The 21,900-nt window shown below is 43.3% G+C and overlaps 1 protein-coding gene across 2 annotated transcripts in view; it reads left to right on the top strand.

The window, feature by feature from the left end:
• Positions 1-15,235, top strand: part of DERL1 (derlin 1) — a 29,919-nt gene extending 14,684 nt beyond the window's left edge. For both annotated transcript variants that reach the window (XM_003408171.4, XM_023545963.2), the window contains 6 exons: positions 5,395-5,459; positions 6,499-6,525; positions 7,138-7,233; positions 8,359-8,411; positions 9,871-9,981; positions 13,030-15,235. In XM_003408171.4, coding sequence (XP_003408219.1) covers positions 5,395-5,459; positions 6,499-6,525; positions 7,138-7,233; positions 8,359-8,411; positions 9,871-9,981; positions 13,030-13,168 — 491 coding nt within the window. In that variant the 3' untranslated portion in view covers positions 13,169-15,235. The remainder of the gene's footprint in view (positions 1-5,394; positions 5,460-6,498; positions 6,526-7,137; positions 7,234-8,358; positions 8,412-9,870; positions 9,982-13,029) is intronic.
• Positions 15,236-21,900: the final 6,665 nt, after the last annotated feature.

Here is a 21,900-nt window from a genome sequence, read left to right as displayed (position 1 = left end):
GCCACCATGTCAGGGGTTTGACTCCTTAAATCTACCAGAATATACGGCTTTCATTTTCTCTTGTCCCTGTTGGGCCGGATTATTATAATACTGTCTCACTTGGCATTCTACCCCTCTGGTATAATCTAATGGAGGATTAAGTTGTTGGAATAATAATTTTAATATCGGTAGTAAATGCTAGGTTAAGCATGGATGACCCACAACCAGTTTTTAAAATTTTTATTGTGGAATGTTTTCAAACATATACAAAAATAAAGGTTAAGAACACACTTTTTCCCTTTTGTTTTATTGAGATAAAATCCACATAACGTAAAAATTTACCATTTTAACAGTTCTAGAGCGTACATTTCAGCAGTACTAAGTACATCCACAGTGCTGGGTAACCACCACCACTCTCTGATTCCAGAACGTAGTCATCATCCCCCAAAGAAACCCCGTACCCATTGAGCAGCCACACCCTCTCCCCCCAGTCCCTGGCAACCACTAATCTATTTTCTGTCTCTGGATTTTCCTATTCCAGACATTTCATGTAAATAGCCTTTTGTGACTGGTGTCTTTCACATAGCATGATGTTTTCAAGGTTCACCTGTCTTGTAGAAGTGTGAACTTATACCAGTATGAACCCTAACTTGTTAACCGCATACACCTTCAACAGTTGTCTCATGGCCAGTTTTATTTTCTCCGTATTCCTGTCTGTCTCCCTACCCCAGATTATTTGAAACAAATGCCAGACGTGATTCTGTCCATAAGTATTTCAGTATTTATTTGCCTCTGAAATATAAAGACCTAAATTATAGTAATTCTATGACCACTTTTTGCTTGTAAATTGTCTTCTCTTGTTTACTTAAGGTCCTTGAACCCATTTACCCATCTCTACTTACATATTAGGTAGTACAGCTAACTTGTAATCTTATCATCCTACCTGCATAACCGTTAAGGTACATCTATCTGTAGGATGCTCTCTTTCATTTGGTCTGATTCTTAAAGGTGCCCCCTCATTCCCTACTTCCCATCCACAGAGAATTTTTTTTTAACGTAAAGTTTTATTCAGAGCAGTTATTCTATATTCATATAGGCAGGCATTCTGATTCCAAAAACAAGCAAATGGCTTGAAGTAGGCTAGCTGCAATGAGGCTTATAAAGAAAAGAGGAGGGAGAAGAACAGAAGATCAAGCATTGGCTAGTCTTAACATGATTGATTGAACCCTGCCCCACCCCTTTACTGAGATCAACTGATATCAGATTATTATAACCTTAAAATAACTTTAAAGTCAAAGTAAGATGTCTGTTATTAATTTTTTCTCTTTGACATCTCTCCACTCTTAAACATGATTCAATTAGAATCTTTGATCAATTAAGTGTTGGCCAGACACCATCTAGGTTTCTTTGGGTCTGGTAGGTACTGCTTTATGGGGTGACTTTTAGTGAAACATACATTATTTTGGTTGTTTCCTTAGCTTCTTTGTTGTTCCTTCAGTCGGTTGGAGGCTATTTGTTGTACCTTTGATGGTGGCTCACAATCTTTTGAGACCCCAGAAGCCAAGCAGCTTAGTAGCTTGAAAATAATATAAGGAATCAAAATGAGGAGAATGCATAAGCTAATGGCTTGAAAGGCTTGTCTGGCACAAGAACCCAGATTTCCTAACCATATGAAAACAAATTACAAGAAGTGCAAGAGGAGCACCTGCAGCCTGCATTGTGTCTCTAGCATGAACTTCTGCTAAAACTCTGTCTCAGCACACTTCCACTGAGGTGTCATTAATAAACACAGCGCTTTGTTTTTCCCGAAGTACAGACTCCTCCTTGGGAAGCAGGTAAATAATCAAGAGCTAATCTGTCTTAAGGCCTGGTGGTGCGGTGGTTGAAACACCCGGCTGCTAACTGAAAGGTTGGTGGTTTGAATCCACCCGCCGCTCCACAGGAGGCAGATGCAGCAGTCTGTTTCCGTAAAGATTACAGCCTCGGAAACCCTATGGGGCAGTTTCACTGTGCTATAAAAAAAGAGTCGCTATAATGTCGATTCAGCCACAGTGGATTTGGGAATCTATTTTATAATGTAATTACCTTTACCTGTGCTATTTCAGAGAGAGGCTGTAGCATCACCTGGTTTATTAACAGAGCCATCTTGTCTAACCTCACTTGTAGCCTTAAAACACGCACGCACGCACGCACGCACGCACGCACGCACGCACACAGTTTAAACCCATTTCAGCACGTACAGGTTTCCTGATTGTTACAGAACGGCCAGTTAATGCTTCCTTTGTCATTGGATCCTGATTTGATAGCAGTTTAATCAGTTGTTTGATGGCCTTCAGTCTTAATCCCATACTTCCAGTTTTCTTTCTGGGTACAGATTTATGTACAGATACACAAAGAAAAACCTAAACCATATGACAAGTCCAGTCTGCAAGTAGAAAACTCATTAGTTGTCTGGTTTCTCAGAGACAATTAACAAAGCCCAGAATTTCACAGCTCATGAGGGGTTGCCGTAATATCCTACTGAAACATCAGATTTTTCTCTGCAGTCACCTTCCTTCCAATCAAAAGACGATCTCAAAGCAAAGTTTCTCTTGATCTAGAATGTGGCTGGCGAGTATTATTTACACAGGTGCAGCAAGAATCGTAATTTCTAACTGAGCCATTTAAAACTGTTCCGCTAGACGTTTTCCTAAGGAACTTCAGAGTAAATGGGAAAAAAGCCTCTTGAGCCCAGGAAGCCAAGCCAAGAATTAGCCACCAGATCTCACCTATAGCATCTACAGGTTTAGGGGCGTTCCCCTTTTCTCGAGGCTCCAAAATATCGTGAGGTTTCTGGGCCTTCCAGGAAGTCAGTGACCTTTCTCACTCACCTGTAAGGCTGGGAACCTTGTAAGTCAGGTACCAAGCTAGATGTCCTGGGAGAGTTTTGTAAGCGTTGGCTCCATAAAGTCAATCATAGTTGCTTAAAGTGTCTGGTCAGACCTAATTTTCTGAGCACCATTCTCAGAGACGGTGTTCCAGTCAAAAAAGGAGTAAAACTTGAACCCAGGAGAGGTTCACCAAGTTCCCAGGTGTGGTACCAAATTTGATCCCTCACCAAAAGTGGGCATTTGGTGATCTTCTTTGGGTCTCGCTTCTGGTGCCAAAAACTGTTAAAAAAAATAATCAAAACTCAAAGAAATTGGAACATAAGGTTTATTCGGAGCAGTTGTTCTGTATGCATATAAGGAGACCATTCGGATTCCCTTCCCCCCAAGAGCAAATGGCTCTCCACAGAGCATTTTGAAATGGTAGAGCTGAGAGGCATTTCTTTAAACGGCTTTATTGAAATAAAATTCACATACTATCCAGTTCTCCCATTTAATGTATACCATTCAGTGGTTTGGTATATTTACAGAGTTGCATAGCCCTTACCACAATCAATTCAAGGACATTTTCATCACCTCATAAAGAAACCCCATACCCATCAACAGTCCTTCCACGTTTCCTGTCTTCCAGCCTTAGGCAACCACAAATCTACTTTCTGCCTCTGTAGATTTGCCTAATCTGGATATTTCGTATAAATGGAATTATGCAATATGGTTTATCCACTCATCAATTGATGGACACTTGGCTTGTTTCCACTTTTGGACTATTAGAGTAGTGGAGTAGTGTTGCTACCGGCGTTCAGGTAGAGAGGAACTTTTGAGATCAACTTAACCCTTTTATTTCACAGACCAGGAAACAATGGTATGGAGACGTGACATGTCCCAAAGGCCGCAAAGCTGTTTAGTTTGCACAGCTAGGACTGGAACCTGGGTTTACTGATTCCCAGGCCTCTTTCTACCAACAGCCTCAGTATAATATTTTGACATTTTAAAATGTTTGCCGCCAACGTATTTCCCTTCTTGGCCAAATTGTTAAGTATATAGTAGTGCTGGCTTGTATATGAGGTTTCTGATTTGAACTTGAAGACTGCCATTTGAAACCAGTGACTTTATAAATTCCCAGTTGCAAACTTGCCAAAGAATATAGTGCTGTAGTCTGTTTGACTACAGTATTTTAAGTAGTCTGATTCTAAAGAGTCTTTAAAAAAATCACAAGGCAAACCACATCAAAAGAGGCACAACTGTGATTAAAATTCAGAAATTTTGTTAGACTTTCAGCTCTGATTCATCATAGTGATCCTCTGGAATTAAGCAGCCTTGACACCATGGCTGAAGTGTGCCTTTGAGGTAATAAGGGAAAAATAAATCAAAGTAGGAGAGACTTTTGCTAAAACTATTTTCTTTTAGTTAGGTTTCTTTCTGCTGTTCTGATACTTCTTAGGATTTTTTTTTTTTTTTATTGACTAGCATATCATGAATGGAACATAGAGGGGAGGACAGGTAGCTTTTTGAGCTAGACTGGCCTTACAGTCATTTCTCTTCCCCTGTTTGGCCTCTCTTACTGTCTTCCAACTGGAGCCATCAGGACTTAGGAGGGAAAGCTGGGCTATTGTTGATTATCTGCCTATTTAATAAGGTCGAGCCTGGTACGTGGTGTAGTGACAAGAGCACTAGACTAGCCATTAAACTTGACTCTGCTTCCAGCAAGCCAGGTGGCCTTGGTTATGTAACTTTATTTCCCCGCCTGTAAAAAGGAGGTCATAAGTCTTTCCATTCTACCTCACAGATGCAGTATGAGGACTAAGAGTTAGAAGCCATGGACATCGATTAGAAAACTAATCAGCTATGTAAACTTTCACCTAAAGCATAATAAAATGTTAAAAAAAAAAGGGGGGGCATGGGGATATCCTCTTACTGTCCACCCCCAGTCATTTTCCCTTGCTAGAATATAATTATAGAATATAAGCTCCTGGAAGACAGAGACGGAGCCTTCTTAGTGTCTGTGAGCCCAGTAAGGGACTAAGTAGTTGTGTTTATGTGTCTAATAATAATAATTATGTTGTTATTAAGTACCACCCATGCATAACCACGTTGGGGAAGGTACAAGAGTAAGCAGAACTGGTATGGTTCTTGCCCTGACAGGAGGATATGGTGATTGACTAAGACATTACAAGTGTATCACCAGGTCACAATGAGAGCTACGAAGGAAAGGGCAGCAGGCTGAGTGCCTCATCGGGGCCTCATGGTCTTTGGGATGGGGGTCTCGGTAGCTGTGGAGCTGACCGTCCTCACTTTGCTTCTGATTTAGCATGTTACTTACTGGAATTTAGTTAGGAGAACATAGTGGACCTTACTCAGTGACTTTAGGGCTTTATTGAGGACGTGGTTTAGATATTTAGGAGAATTAACTTTTCTTTTACTTGGGAGAAGTGATTAAAAATATTCTTAGTTTGGCTTTCTGTAGAATTTTTTTGAAGTGTTTCTCTACATAGAAGTTACTTTGTTCTGAAATTTTGAACTGTGACATTTGGCTTATTTTTGTTTCCAGGAGCTTTTGATGGGAGGCCAGCTGACTATTTATTCATGCTCCTCTTTAACTGGATTTGCATCGTGGTATCCTTCAGTCTGTTATTTTGGGCCAGAAGTAAACCAGATTTTTTCAGGTTTGGGGAAATAGTATTCTATAAAGCATTTCAAATTACAGCATTTGCATCTTTGCTTACAATAGTTAATAATGGAGAATGATCCAAGTTCTTAAAGGCTATGTAGTAGATCAAATAGCCTTTGAGTGATACATTCTCTTTCATTGCCTTTGTGGGATTTTTCCACATTTGGTTGAGTTTTATTACTGTTCCCTTTTCTTGTTTCGAGTTCTCTGTGTTCTCATGTGTGACAGCTTGTTGACTGCAGCACAAAGAGGGTTCGTGCCATGAGACAGCTTTTGAAATATGTGGTCCTCATCGGAAAATTAATGTACAACTGGCATCCTTTTTCTGATTTCACTGCTGTCCTTGTCTTGGGGTCCTCAATGGTAATTCAGTCCCTCTGTAAAAGGACACAGTAAGTCTCTGCTTTGCATCACCACAATTGTCAGCAGCCTTCTAGCTGTGACTCCTGCAGATGGTGAGAGCGGCAGAAGGGACTGATGGCTCAAGTGCTGAGCAGAGTAGGTGAGCCCTACATTGCCTTTGGGCTCAGCTTCCCTCTAAACCTGGCCAAGAGCCAGAAAATTTGGCAAGTTGGATGCCCTCTCCCCGCCTTTAACAGAGGAAAAAAAAATTGGTTTGGACTTGAGTCATGCTGTGGAGCCCTGTATGTGAGCAGAGTCATGATTTGTTTCAGAGGCCACAGGCGTCTCCATCCTCTGCTTGAAAGAGAGATGCTAAAACGCAGTGGCAAGGAAGGGGACCACAGTGAGCCTAAGGGGTTCCTTTCTCCCATTTCCTCGTCATACAGCCTAATGGAATGTCCATAGTGACAATTACTGTATACCACTGTGTTCTGGGGAGTCTTAAACAATCTGAACTGGAGATAAGTTCAGAACACCAGAATGAAAATAACTTCAGTGGGGGGTGGTGGGAGATAATCAGCTCAGTCTTGACTAGGTGCAGAATGCTTTGTTTGTATTTGATCTTTAACTTTACAAACCAAGATTACTGGTCTAGCAATGGATATGCAGGTAAGTGTCCCTTGAAACTATCTATTTGCCCTTTTAGAGGTTTCAAATTTAATATGAGGGGCCTCTGCCAGACGTTTAAATTGCATTAGCTGTATACTATGGTGTTTTGAAAGAATTATAGCTGTTCTGTTTTGAAGAGCTTACATGAGAAAGTCATCTAAGCCTTTGAAGATCTTGCGTGAGTTATTTAAACTATTGCTGGCTTCTTTCTCATTGCTGGCTTCTTTATTGTGTTTGAATATTGAGAATGATTTATCCAGTATTTTTTATATGTGTGTTTGGGCGGGTATTTTTTAAAAATTGAGATTAGAGTATAAATAAAGCTTTGTCGCCTACTGTTTTCAAGTAAGAGCTTGCCCCTGATATTTCTGAATCCATTTGTAATAACATGGTGTTTATTTTATTACAGAATTCTGTAGCAGTCATTTTGTAATCAGTTAAACTGTAGGATCAGATATAATTCCCATGAGCTGAATTTCCTTTTGCTTTTCGGATAGCTATGTGAGAAGCCTTTTGGAGAGGAGGGGTAAAGAGGACAATAGAGTCGCGATGCTATGGCATCTTGTTAAGTGCCTCTGGAGACTTGTCTTTACATCTTGACTTCTTTTGCAGTTGCTGATGATTCCTCTGATAATGTCAGTACTTTATGTCTGGGCCCAGCTGAACAGAGACATGATTGTGTCATTTTGGTTTGGAACACGATTTAAGGTATTTTACCCTAGTTGGAAGAATTTCCCTTTGTCAGTACAAAAATCCCTCTCCTCAGCCCAGAGATGCACTTTCTGACTTGTCCAGAAGAGGTCGCTGCAGAGCAGTGTACCTTAGGCCAGCATTTTTCTCTCTTTTGCAGTCCCAGCTGTATTTCTTGAGCCAACCCTGCGTCATTTGCTGACTGTTGCTTCTCCACTCTCTCTGTACCTCAGGCCACCCCAGCTTATGCCCCTAAGTTAGAGAGAGAGGGGAGGGAAGATATTTAAGTGAAACTCCCTTTTGAAATCTGTAATTGTACTCCCTGTTACGTACTTTACACTTTAGCTAAAATAATTTTTTGCTCCAAAACACTTTCCCCTTGAACCTTCTTCACACTTTTCACCTGTAATATTTTTTTTGATTCTCTTCTTCATCTAAATCTTGCCGGTTCTGAATTTGACTTGGGATGGACCATAGTTCCTGAGGCTCCTGCCTGGAATGAGTCTTGCCTTTGGGTTTTTATAATACATTATGTTCCCCTCCTAGTATTTAACACATTTTGCCTTACTGTTATTTATGTGTAACCCGCTCTGTACTCATTTGTGATGTTCCTTATGACTGTTAGTTCTTGATATGATGTCTTGAATCTGGTAAGGGGCTCAAATGTTGAATTCACCTGGAGATCTGTCGGATTTGGGAGAGTATAAGTTTGAAATATTAATGTGTAATGAGATAAAAACTCAAAGTAATCTTGTGATATGTGTACAAGAAGAACCTGAGGAGATGGGTTATGTTTAGCTCATTTGTACCAGTTTACTCATTGAAGTCTTAATGTGATTCTTTCATTGGACATTTCTTTTTCTGAAGTTCTTTGTTAATATTAACCCAACAGGGTATGTATTGCTTCTGAACTCTGGGCGTGGCACACTGTCCCTCCAGTTACGGTTGTACAAATAGGTATAATTTGAGATAGAAAATTTTAAGCACAATGGGAATGTTGCTAAATCGATCTGAGAAATTTTGCAGTGAACTTCCAAAGAGTTTATATAAAGCCACTGTCAGTATAAATTTACCCATTCCATCCTCTAGCAGCTGTATCTTCTTTAGTTGTGGCTCTTGATGTTTGTGTGTATTCTTTCCTAGGCCTGTTATCTACCCTGGGTTATCCTTGGATTCAACTATATCATCGGAGGCTCGTAAGTAGTATTAGATTTATTTAATTGAAAACTGTTCTTTGGAAAACTTTCATGAATCTTTATATTCTTTAATCTTTATAAAGCTTTAAAGAACCTCAGCATCAATCCATTGGAACCATATACTTATGACATAATTTCAACTTGATATAATTGATTAAATTGCAGGGTTTTAAGCACATTTAGCATTGAATGGTTATTTTGTTAGTTTATTGTTAGACACAGTATGCTTCTGTATGTGTGTTTCTGAATAAATATTTATTCCTGTACTCACTGTCCAGATTAAGCAAACATAGACCTAGTTCTTGTCTGAGCTGACACCCCAAAGGACTCTGGCTAAAATTTATTGTGTCTTGTATTTTTACGGCATTTCCAAAATGCCTTGGAAACTGTTCACCTGTCACAGAAATGCAGAGTCTCAGATGAGGCGGAGTTTTGTAAGTTGTTTGGTCGAACAAAAGTTTTGGCAAAGCAGGGACAAATTTCCAGTCTTGTAGTCTAGAATTGGGAAAACTTGTAACGCATCCGGTCAGAATTTTGAAGGGAGGATACTGAGATGCATCTATCCTAAGAGCTCCCATTGTTATCCTATAAAATATTTTTACTCTTTTAATAGTACTAGTTGTTCATATGTCTGATGTATTTACTCTGGGTGGTCCTAACCTCTACTGCATATCAATAGGAAGAGATGAATGAATTGTGCAAACAAACCCTGTTTAGCGTGTACCAAGCTCTGAGCTTGATAGAATTGCGCTCCTGCCCAGAAAGGCAGAGTCTGAGAGTAGTTGGTTGATTTATCCCTAACAGGAATCATGTTGCTAGCAAAGACAAAGAAGAATACTTAGTAGCAAAAGTGGGTGTATAAAACCTTGAGGTGGCCTACATGTAAGCCACGGGAAAACTGAAGACAGTCAGTGTTGATTGTAGGATTGCAGGGTAAGGTCAGTTTCCTGAGTGGTCTCTGTGGCGTCTTACAGCCAAGGATACAAGAGCCAGGAGAGAAGTGCCTAATGGCTCCAGGGGCGAGGCCTAGCATTGATTGTCCTCCTTTTCTTTACTTCCATGCTTCTCTCTTGCTAGCCTTCATATTTGTCTATGTTTTCAAATACAGTATCGATAACTAAAAGCTTTCATGAGCTTGCTTTGCAGCTTCCCCAACTCTTGAGGCAGGAAGTAGCAAAAACAATATTTTGGACATGGCTGGGGCTTGAAAAAGATGTCAGAGGAGCTGCTGGCCTTGAGGAGCATGGGCCTCATTGGTTGAGCAGGACTGCTTTCCCGACTCCCTTAGAACGTATTTGCCACTCACCCCACAAAAGAGCTCATTCTAGAGCTGTCACAGACTCCCAGAGACTATCACTGGCTGCAGTGAAGGGTTTCTTCCCTTGCCATTCGTTCAAACCTGCTGCGTCTCAGTTTATTGTGTGAATGTCTTTAAACTAATTTGCTTCTCTGTTTGCAGGGTAATCAATGAGCTAATTGGAAATCTTGTTGGACATCTTTATTTCTTCTTAATGTTCAGATACCCAATGGACTTGGGAGGAAGGAATTTTCTGTCCACACCTCAGTTTTTGTAAGCAGTTATTTTTTCTCTCATTTGAAAATCATTTTACTACCTGCGTTCTGATATGTTCTTACTAAAGCTCCACCAGGACTAGGTTTCATCTCCTTGTCTAATGGAGAAATGTGAGCTGGCAAGTGACTTACTCTGGTCACACAGTCACAGGGAAGCCAGGGATCAAAGGCATGGCTCAGGCTTCTTCCTGGAGCCCTGTTAGCCAGGGGCCCCTGACGAGCGAATCTAGGCATCACAGTAAGTGTCCACTGTCCTGTGGATGCTGGGACAGCTGACATGGCTTCAGGTGCACAGCAGTGGGCCGGGGTGGACAGGGGAACAGGATAATGGGGTCCATTCTCCTCGAGCATCAGTTTCACCCACAGCTTTTGGCTGGGGAGGTTGGGGGATAGGAGGGATGAGTTAGTTAATTGGCTAGCAGTGTTAAACACTTTTATGTTAAACATTATAGAATAAAACCCCAGCCACTGCCATTGAGTTGATTCCAACTCATAGTGACACTATAGGACAGAGTAGCACTGCCCCATAGTGTTTCCAAGGCTGTAAATCTTTATGGAAGCAGACTGCTACATCTTTCTCCACTGTTGGTGGGTTCAAACCACCAGCCTTTCAGTTAGCAGTTGAGCACTTTAACCACTGTGCCACCAGAGCACCTTATAGAAGAGAACATCTCACAGGTGTTTTCAAAGTCAAAATGAGAGACTTGACGCTTGTGTAGCTAGGACCCCCTGGAAGTACGTCTCCATTCTTTCCTGCTTTGGGGCTCGCTGAAGTAAATATTGAATATACCCTGCACTGCCAAAAGAATGAACAAATCTGTCTTGGAAGAAGTTAAAAAAAAAAAGGAAGAAGTACAGCCAGAGTATTCCTTGGAAGTAAGGATGGTGAGACTTCGTCTCATGTACTTAGGACATGTTATCAGGAGGGATCAGTCCCTGGAGAAGGACATCATGCCTAGTAATGCAGGGGGTCAGCGAAAAAGAAGACGACCCTGGATGAGATGGATTGACACAGTGGCTGCAACGATGGGGTCAAGCATAACAACAATCACGAGGATGGCACAGGACCCGCAGTGTTTTGTTCTGTTGTACATGGGGTTACCATGGGTCGGAACCGACTTGATAGCACCTAACAGCAACAGCAAAGTAAGGAGGCCAAGGGCACAGCTTCGATTTCGAGACAGACTTGGGTTTGCATCCCATTTCTCTCACCAGGTTTGATATTGAGAAAGTTGCTTAATAAACCTCTGTGCCTTAATTTACAAGTCTGTAAGCTGGGGGGATGGGGACACCTGCCTCACAGGACTGTATGAGGTGAGGACAGTGTTGAGCACACAGTAGTGGAGGCTCAGGAAGTAGAAGCCCGAAGCCATATTCCTAAAGTCGGGGGTGGGGAGGAAATCTGACAGGCATGTGAGTGGTCTGACCGCTCTGTCAGGAAGCAGAGGCTGTGAAAGGGACCAGGGAAAGCACCATCTGGGTGTCACAGCCTGCCTGACAATCACACCGAACCTTGTATCGGGGATATGCAGTCATAGCTTGCATTTAAAAGCTTAAAAAACAAAATCGTGTTCACATCTTGCTCTTGTGAATGTTTGCGGTTCTGTCATTGCTCTAAGGAGTCAGTGAGGCAGTGAAGCCCAGGAGACCCCCAAGACCACCACCCCCCCGCCTGTCCATCTTTTATAGGCTGCGGGGGTCAGTTTTGAAAGACTTTTTTTGAATTGTGAAATAATGTAAACAGAGGTGTATTGTGTACTTTTTTCTTTGAGAGCGTAGAAGAAACTTTTTTCTCTCCTGAGCCTTGAGTTGCCTCAGGCTGGAAAAACAAATGACCAATCTGCTTTCTAATTATCAAAGGACACAGTAACAGCAGGCTTGGATTTCTGATGTAGGTTTATCAAGTCAGATGGCAGATGCAGCAATTAAAAAAAAAGCGTGGTGCTTTGGGGGGCAGCCAGCAGTAATTTTATTTTAAATGGCCATATTTGCTGACTAACGGCTTGGAGATATTTCTCAATCAGATACAAGGTTCTAGTGGCAAAATCAGCGCCCTGGAGCCTGCCTACCTCTTGAGCTTTCTCTGTTGGTGGTGGCCCTTCTGTTAAAATTTGCATAAAGATCAGATGACAAAATGTAGCTCCTCGCAAAAGCAGTAACTGCTTTGAAATTACCATAAATTTTTGTTGATTATGTGTAATTGGGTGTCTTCTTACACTAATTGCTTGCATTTAATTTCACTATCTGTTTAAGAAATGGAGATGGTTTCCATATTGTCTCACAGTAAATAGCAAAGCAGGACGGCCCTAGCGTTGCCTTTTTAAAATGTTCTATTTTATTATATGTTTTGTAAGAGGATTATACTAGAACCAATCATGGATACTGAGATACAAGCGCTTGGCAGTGCCTTTTGATTTAATGACTAAGCTGTATTTGTTTAAAAGGGAAGATGTGAGGTGTAGAATTCTAAGAGGTGTGTCAGTATCCACAGTCCATTTAGAAAAGTAGATAGATCGTCTTTTCTTCTCCACAGTTATTTTTGTTTAAGAGAGGCTCATTGTCTTTTTTGGTATCTGAACTGGCGTAAACAAACGAGGACTCTGGTCACTAACTGTTGTGTGACCAGCGGAATCATGGGACAGGTAGTGTAGGCTACAAGCTCTGGAGCCAGTCAGCCTGGGCTTGAAGCCTGACTCTGTCACTTTAGAACTGCCCCACACGATTTTCTTGGCTGTAATCGTAACAGAATTAAATTGCTGGGCCTGTCCTCCACAGTACTGCTGGGTGGTTCAAACGGCCAACGTTTAGTCGCGCAGTTGAAAGTATAGACCACCTTCTGTGGTCAGGGCATTGCGCTAAGCGCTGCAAAGGCAGAGTTAAGTAAGCCGTTGTCCCCTGTCTTCGATTGGTCACAGACTAATGTAACTCGGCGTGACAGATGCATGGGAACACCAGGAAAGGGAAACATGCTGCATGGTAAGCCGACTGTGGGAGTGACTTTGTTCTCCTCTCTCCCTTGATTTGTTTGCTCCTCTCTCTGCCCTAGGTACCGATGGCTGCCCAGCAGGAGAGGAGGGGTCTCAGGATTTGGCGTGCCCCCTGCTAGCATGAGGCGAGCTGCTGATCAGAACGGCGGTGGCGGGAGACACAATTGGGGCCAGGGCTTTCGGCTTGGAGACCAGTGAAGAGCGGCCTCGGCCTGCCCACCAGCCGCTCCGCTCAGATGCGGCTTCCTCCCACTGCTGGGTGTGCTTCACAAACCAGTTCGAGCTAACGCTGTTGGACCTGACCCACAGTGAATGTAGTCTTTCAGTACAAGACAAAATTTTTTAAATTCTGAAGAAAAATATAAGTGTTTCTCCAGTTCCGTGATTCTCGTTCAAGCCCTTACTGCTATGAAGAACAAATATCAACCATGTGAATTTCAAAACTGTTTTTTGGTGTCTTCTCTTCTTCCCTTCTGGTCTGAATAATGGGTTTGAGCAGGCCCTCATCTGAGGCTCCGAGCTGGGCCTCTGGGGTTGAATAACCAAACCCTTGCCCAAGGGACTCTTAACTCGTCTTTGTACACACACCTCCCTCCTGTGTTTCCCAGCCCCCAAATTTGCAACTAGAAGAGGTTGCGCATAAAATGGCTCTGCCTTTGACCCGCTCTCTTATTTATTGACTTTTGCCAAGGCTTGGTCACAGAGAACTTGTTCACACCATTTTTCCCCCCTTTGGTGGCAAAACTGCAACAATAGGGGAGGAGACCGGAGCAGCGGATGAAGAACTTCCTCAGCTTTTGGAATTGCGACCTGACATCAGATGCGACTGTTTGCCAAATCGTCAGATATTTTTATAACGTACTACTGTGTCAGTCAGGGACACAGATTTGAATTGAAGAGGTATGGGGTTTGTTGCTAGGCCTGTTTTTCATAACTTAAGTAATCAGAACTACTGTGGAGTTGCATCTTAAGCAGGGTTGGTTTAAAGTCGTGGTGGCCGTGTACAGATGTAGGGCACACCGGTTTGGTGCATGCCCAGAGGTGTTGTGTTGTGTTGGGAGGCTCCAGATCACACTTGCCACAGGGGATGCTCTCTCCGAGAGGCACCTGGGCACTGATTCTGTTTCCTTCTCATTCTGGACATGCGTTCATGGAGTAGAGGGAGAACCTCCTGCCCTATTTAAATGGCCTTTTTTTTTTTTTTTTTTTGCCAAGCGCATCAGTTAACTGTGAGGAGGGTGCAGCTCCTCTGTACCTAGGTGATTATAAAGCTAACAGAAGCATAGTGGAGTGAACTACAAATAACTTGGGGTTGCGATGGCTTTGGAATCATTTGGATTTGAGGTTTTTTTTGAGTCATGAATGTACAAGTTCCGTGTATCAGACCAGCTTAAAACCCCACAGCTCCTTTTTCATAAGTGGGCTTTTTCCATCAGAGCTAGGCTCATCACCAAATAAAGTTTTTTGAAGGCGACAGTGTTTTCCATGTTTTTGTTTTTGTTTTAAATGCATTCATTCTGTAAGCAGACTGTTAGGGAGAGTGCTTAGCAGTTGCCATACTTTGAGTCAGCTGAGAAGGCTTTGAACAATTTTGATAAGTTTCTTTTCAGGGAACATGCTTTAACAGTGTGACCATTCTTGTTCCCACTCTTAAATAGTGGTATGTGTTGTGCTAGGAAGCGGGGGTTTCAAGGGCTCCTTGTTTTTAATAAAGTTTGTGGGTACCTCCGCTCCACGTTTAATTTGTATAAGATGGTAGGCGGGGAGCCTCTGAGCGTTAACTCTCTTACGTTCTGTAGTTGTCTCGTGGCCACAATACAATTTCCTTGTAAAATTTTATAAGCCATTCTTCCTCCGATGTTGTACGTGCACCCGCTGTACAGGGTGGAAACCTGGGTCTGTGTAAGGGGGTTCTAACGGTAAGGGAGCCGGCGCCTCTCGTGCACCCTCTTATCAGCCGAGAGCAGTAGCTTCGAAAGCTTTACAAGCATTCTTCAGAGTTTTCGGTTTAAGGCGAAATGTTGGTTAAATTCTTCCTGGTCAGCACGCCTAGGAAGCTGATGATTTTATTGATCTTGTCTGGATCGCCCTTTGTTTTTGGAGTCGTTTAGCTAAGCCAGCTCTTTGAGTTTTGACACGGCAGGACAAGATGCGGCAGCGGAGTCTCTTCGTGAATGAAAAAAATTCTTCCTTTGTATAGAGAACTTCCTTTTTTGTAATTCAACCTTTTTATTGGTGAAAATTGTAAATTAAAGTATATGACTTGAGGGTTGTCTGTCTGAAGTTTCCATATCGCTCTCTGCAGCCTCCTTAGCTCTCACTTTAGCAGCCTCTTCAGCTACTGTAATAATATGAATTATTTAGTAATTTCTGGAACCCGTCATCTCCTGGGGGACATTTAGACAGTTTCCAGTATTTTTTTCTTCTGAATTTTGTTTTCTTGTTGTTGAGAATGTACACACCCAAACACAACAGTTCAACAACTTCTACATGTACAATTTAGGGACATGGATTACATTCTTCGAGTTGTGCAGCCATTCTCACCCCCCTTTCCTGAGTTGTTCCTCCCTCATTAACATAAATTCACTGCCCCCTGAGGTTCCCATCTAATTTTTCAGTTGCCGTTGTCAATTTGATCTGATGTAGACAGTTCTTAAAAGAGCATAATGCTCGGGGCAGACCTTTTTCACTAGTTAAGCTAAACAGTTGTTTGGTTTTAAGAAGACTTCAGGGGATATTTTTGGTTTAAGGTTTAAAGACGATCTCAGGGCAGTAGTTACCATATTTTTTGCTATTTGAGTGACACAGCAGTTGTTTCTGTACCTACTTTTGTTCAAGTGTTGGAGAATATCTGTCAGATTAATTCCTGGGTTTTACTTTTAAGGAAAAAGGATGATTCAGAATTGTGGATTAGCAGGGAAGCATATCTGACTGTACTCTACTTTATGGCGTTGCCAAAGCCTCCACTCGTGGGTCTCAGTCCTGGGGCGCTTTTTATAGAATTAGTTTAACCCCCTTTCCAGGTGTGAATCCACAGAGACTTGAAAGCAAATGCCATGACTTCCTGAGCCGTGTTCTCTGGAGGGAGGGTGAGCAGTACAAGGCTGTATCTTGGCTTTGGACAGGCCCTCCTCTGAGTCATTGTAGGCTGGAAGACAGAAGGAGCAGGGCTGTGCATCTGTCTGTTCCTGGGGAAATACGGAAACAATAGGAATACTGCTGCTTGTTTTGAGGACAGCCCACTGCCAACATCATTGCGTTCTAAGCTACCTTTTGAGTAACACTGATCTAATAATAGGAGAGGTTACAGTTGCCAACTGCTTCTTTGCCAGCTCTGTCTGTGAGGTCCCTTTCCCTTTAACTTGTTGAATATTAATACTCAGAATAGTGCAAACAGCCGCTTCTCCCTGACTGGACTTTCTGCTGTTAGGATTGAAGGCTGGGCTGAGAAACAAGCGTTTATTGGCAGTTCACTTGTTTGCTTTCTGGAGCAGCTCTAGTGGTTTGAATTGGAATTGGGGGAAATATCATGTCATGTGATTCCTTATATGTGTGATTAAGCCCAGGATACTTTTCCACATGCTCCCCTTTACAACAATGCCTGGGTTGGGCAAAAATCCCATTTTCAGGGCTGTGACAGCTACTTTATGAATAATTAAGCCTCCAGCCTATGGCTTCCCAATCTGGCTATCCAGGAGAATCACTTGGGACTTAAAAAGTACAAATACCCTGCATCATTCTCATTCTGCCTATTTTTAAAGCTCCCAGTGATTATACTATTCACCTAGGTTTAGGAACCAATGTTTAGTTTGTGAAGTGGGTAGGAATACCCCGCTGGCACAGTGGTTAAGTGCTCGGCTGCTAACCTAAAGGTCGGTGGTATGAACCCACCAGCTACTCCACGGGAGGGAGCTATGGCAGCCTGCCCCCATAAAGATTACAGCCTTCGTTGGTCCTTCAAGATCAGAACCCTCCGTGCCAGACAACTAATTTTTCAACTTTTTCCTATTCTGGCAGTTTATCAAATTGTGTTGTAATTACTTGTGTTCACTTAATAACTATGGCAGTACCTACCCTGGGCCAGGCTGTCTGCCTCAGAAGAAAGAACACACCCTGAAGACAGAGACCGTGTCCTTTTTGCATCTGCCCAGGCCCCATTCACTAGGCAATTGGAGCATGGGGTGAAGGACCAATGGGAAAGTCCAGGCTGAAAGCCATTTGTTTTCAGTAGTGAAGGAGCAAGAGCAGCTGGGGCAGGGGATTCGGGGGAAGGGGAGAACTGTGGCTGGCTGTACAGGATATGTGTAGGGAAAGAAGCTGGAAAGGTAGATTGAGACTTCATCTCAAAAAAGCTTTCATGTCATGGTTTGAACCTCACCTTTGGGCCATAGGGAACCACTGAAAGGTTTTCATATTCTGTAAAAGGTCATTGGCTATATCATGGGGAGAGAGGAGAGGCTGAAGGCAGGAGGACCGAATTTTTGGTTGGTTTCTGCAGTGCAGGTAGAAGGTAAGGGCAGATCTGAATCAAGGCAGTGAGATTGGAGAGGCGTCACAGGGAGAATTGCTGATACTTGATGAGGAAGAGGACGGCTTGTGCGCAGGAGCATCCGCTGGACATCAGGGAGCAATGTACGTGTCCCATAGAAATGGCTAGTTAAAATGCTATTCAAGGGTGGTGTTGGTGTAGCACATTGTAGATAATTGGGTGCTAGTGGACCAGCCTGGAGACCTAGCCACAATTTGTAACTGTTTCTGTGGAAAAATAAATCATGAGCTACAAACCCATCAACTTGGACTTTTAGAAGGTGATCTCTTCCTGAACTGGGGGCACTTTGCAGAAGGCACCAGTGAAGGAGAAGCAATTCTCTTGATTCCTGCTGCCCACCCTCACCACCCCTCAGGCCCCAGCTTAAACGTTTCATCAAGAAGGCCTATCCAGAGCGATACGCTAGGTGAAATGTCTTCCCATATGGCCCAAGGGCGCCTGGTCTCTGCTGTGTGATACTCATCATGTCTGCAATCATTTCCTTGATGTCTCTCCGATGCCTGTAAGCATCACGAGGGCAGGACTGCATCACACTAGCGCTTTGGTTCCCGTAGGTAGCATGGTGCCTGACACATATGGTACTTACGTGTTTGTTGCACTAAACTGAAATTTCGACTGGGTAATAGGTTGGGTAGAAATTTGGTCTGCTTAGGGAGAGGGTGGAAGGAGTCCTAATGTTTCAATGACTTGTTAAGTGCTCTGCCACTAACCGAAAGGTCAGCAGTGTGAACCCCCCAGCGGCTCTGGGAGAAAAGACCGGCAGTCTTCTCCTGTAAAGACACTTGTTGTGTGCTGTCAAGTTGATTCCAACTCCTGGTGACCCCATAGGGCTTCCTAGGCTGTGATCTTTACAGGAGGAGTAGATCATCAGGTCTTTTCTCCCGTAGGGCCGCTGGTGGATTCAAACTGCTGAGCTTTTGGTTAGCAGCTGAGCTCTTAACCATTATACCACCAGGGTTCCTTCCTGTAAAAATTACAGCTCTACTCTGTCATGTAGGGTGCTATGAGTTGGAACTGACTCCACGGCACACCACCACAACAAATGAAAGGGCTGAATCCCTGGGTGGTACAATACATACTCCACTACTAGCTGAAAGGTTGGCTGTTTGAATCCACCCAGAGGTGCCTCAGAAGAGAGGCTGGATGATCTATCTACTTCCAGAAAAATCAGCCATTGAAAACCATCTGGAGCACAGTTCTTTAACAGACACGGGGCCGCCTTGAGTTGGAACTGACTTGATGGCACCCTTGATGGCAACTTGTTTGGTTCATATAATGGAATCATAGTTCCCTGAAACAGGATATTAGGAGAGATTAGGGGATATTGAGAAGAATGGACTCGAGATTAAAATATTTTTAAAAAGCAGCTAAGCAGCTTATGTCTACAAGGTGTAATTATCTGCTCATAGGTGTGAGTGCCTTGGGTGAGAAGGGCAAAACGAGACTATACGGCTGAAGGCAGGCAAGAACATTTGGAGAGATGAAGGGGTAAATTTAGTTTTCGCTCTCTGGGGGAATTCCTCTGTGGCCTATACAAATGCACACATAATGTAGAAAGAAAAAGCCCTTGCCATGCCACGTAGGGAGAGAGACCCTGGGGGGTGTGGAATTGGATGTAGGTGCAAGGCTGAGGGCACACTTAGGAAACGTTCACTAAGCTCATGGCGTTCCTTGTCATTTGAAGTCTTAACCTGACTCGGATGTGATCCCCTCCCTCTTCTCTGTCAGTGTGTTGGCCTTTTCCTGATGGCTGGTACTGATAACAGTGAGTGCACCTTGTTATTGAAGGGCAGTCACTATCAGAGACTGGATTTTGATTGCAACTGTCTTGATACAGAAGTAGTAAAACTGGCTCTTTGGATGTAAGATGCATCTATCCTGTGGCCAGGCCCTCATCACCTCGAGACCAGAGAGTCCCCGGGGATGCCCAGACCCCTTATTGGAGAGGAGGGATTGGGACTTTTCATAATCACATTCATCAGTTAGGGTTCTTTGATAGCAGGTACCCAAAAAAGACTGGCTAACAACCAAAAAGGGAATTATTGGAAGGATCTAGAATAGCTCAGAGGACCTGCTGAGAGACGTGACATGGGAAGGGTAGGAGCCTGACTAGCCTCAGAGATCTAGGTAGCAGGAACTGATCTCCTCAGATCTCTGACTGGGTTAAACGAGCTCATCTTTTTTTATTCTGGAGCCCTGGTGGCACAGTGGTTAAGAGCTACAGTGAGCTATGGCTGCGAACCAAAAGGCCAGCAGTACCAGTCCACCACTTGCTCTTTGGAAACCCTATGGGGCAGTTCTGCTGTCCTGTAGGGTCACTATGAGTCAGAATCGACTCGACGGCAATGGGTTTGGTTTTTTTTTTTTTTTTTTTAATCCTACTCTTGTATCTGTCCCTTTTGGATTCCACTTCTGAGTTACATTGGTTTAGCTTGGATCTTGTGTCTTTCCTGTGGCTAGAGAGTTAGGAAAAAAAAGCCAAAACTTTTAACTGACAGTTCCATTAAGACTACCCACAATAGGGGAGAGAGAATTTTCCAAAAGCAAATCAGGGTGCTCTTGCCAAAAGAAGGGGGAAGTGAACGTTGGAAGCCTAAAACATCTCAACTGCCATATTAGAACGAGTAACCCACCCCTGCCTGGCCTGTGAGAAGCCTCTGGCTTGGCCTTATTCCAGCCTAGGAAGAAAACCATATTTTCTCCCATCTCTGTCCTCAGGTTCACCTACAGAGTATTAGCAATCAATGTAGATTTTGCGGAAGATTTTGGGGGGAAATGGAGAGGGTTGACATTGTACATCCAGGAAAGATGAGTCCCCCGCACTTCTTGAAAGCAGGGGCCATGTTTGTTTTCCTCGCCATCACATCTCCAATGCCTAGCCCAAAGCTGGGCATGAGTAGGCCTTTTGAGACAAATATTTGTTGAAGGAACAAGTACATTTCACAACCTAAATTCTCTTTAGCTTTCAAATGGCTCCTCCCCTTTCTCCCCACTCTTCTCCCACGTGGCCTTTCTAATAATATCTTGGTCAATTTAACTCTGGCCTCAAATGTGTATGCTCAGCAGAACAAAAGCCTTGAAGTTAATGAGACCTACCCAACTTGTTAGATGCCATCAACCCCATGTGATAGAGTAGAACTGCCCCATAGGGTTTTCTTCTCTGTAATCTTCACGGGAGCAAATTGCCAGGTCTTTCTCCTGCAGAGCGGCTTAGTGGGTTTGAATTTTCAACCTTTCTATTGGCAGCTGAGTGCTTAACTATTTGCAGCACCAGGGCTCCTTAGAAAGGCTCATCAAAGTTATTCACCAGATACAAAACAAGACTGTAGGTCAGGGGAATTCTGCTGGTAAAAAAAATGTAAGGCTGTTTTATTATGCATACTCCCTAAGATTCTCATATGCCCTCTGTAGTGGGTTGATGGTGGCTCCCCAAAAGATATGTCCATGTCCTAATTCCTGGAACCTGTGAATGTGACCTTATTTGGAAAAGGGCTCTTTGCAGATAGAATTAAGTGTAGGATCTTGAGATGAAGAGAGGATCTTGGATTATCAGGGTGTGCCCTACATCCAATACAATTTCCTTTTAAGAGACACCCAGGGGAGGCTTGACAGACAGAAGAGAGGAGGGGATTTGAAAATGGAGGCAGAGAGTGGGATGATGAGGTCACAAACCAAGCAAGCCAAGGAAGGCCTGGAGCCACCAGAAGCTGGAAGAGGCAAGAACAGAACCTTTCCGGGAGCTTTCAGAGGAAGTGCGGCCCTGCTGGCAGCTTGATTTCAGTTGGTTTTCTTTTATTTAATGTTATGTCTGCAAGAGTCATCTATGTTGTTGTGTATAATTGCAGTGCTTTCGTTCTTGTTACTGTGTAGTGTTCACTGTGTGAATACATCATCATTTATCCATTCGGCTGTTGATGGGCATCTGAGTAGTTTTAGGAAATAATGGATAGTGCTGCTATGAACATTCTAGTACATATCTTCTGGTGAAAATATGCATGTATATCTGTTGGGTAGACAAACGGTTATACCAGTTTACCCTTTCCCTAGTAGCGTATGAAGGAGCCCTGGTGGTGCAGTGGTTAAGCCAGTCGAGTCCAACTCGTAGTAACCCTAGAGGACAGGGTAGAACTGCTCCACAGGGTTTCCAAGGCTGTAATCTTTACAGAAGCAGACCACCACATCTTCCTTCTGAGGAGTGGCTGGTGGGTTCGAATCTCCAGCCTTTCCTTTAGCAGTCGGGCAGTGGGTTTAGTGGTATATGAAAGTGTTAACACTTGGTTGTCTCCCCGTCTCTCCCCTCCAGACCCCCATGGTGCGTCTTAAAATCTTCATCCTGCTTTGATCCAGTTGCCATTGAGTCAGTTCCGACCCACGGCAACCC

This window comes from Loxodonta africana, chromosome 14 (assembly GCF_030014295.1).
Source record: "Loxodonta africana isolate mLoxAfr1 chromosome 14, mLoxAfr1.hap2, whole genome shotgun sequence".
Classification (NCBI taxonomy): domain Eukaryota; kingdom Metazoa; phylum Chordata; class Mammalia; order Proboscidea; family Elephantidae; genus Loxodonta; species Loxodonta africana.
Note: the sequence above shows the minus strand (reverse complement) of the source record. Positions and strands in the feature narration are given on the sequence as shown.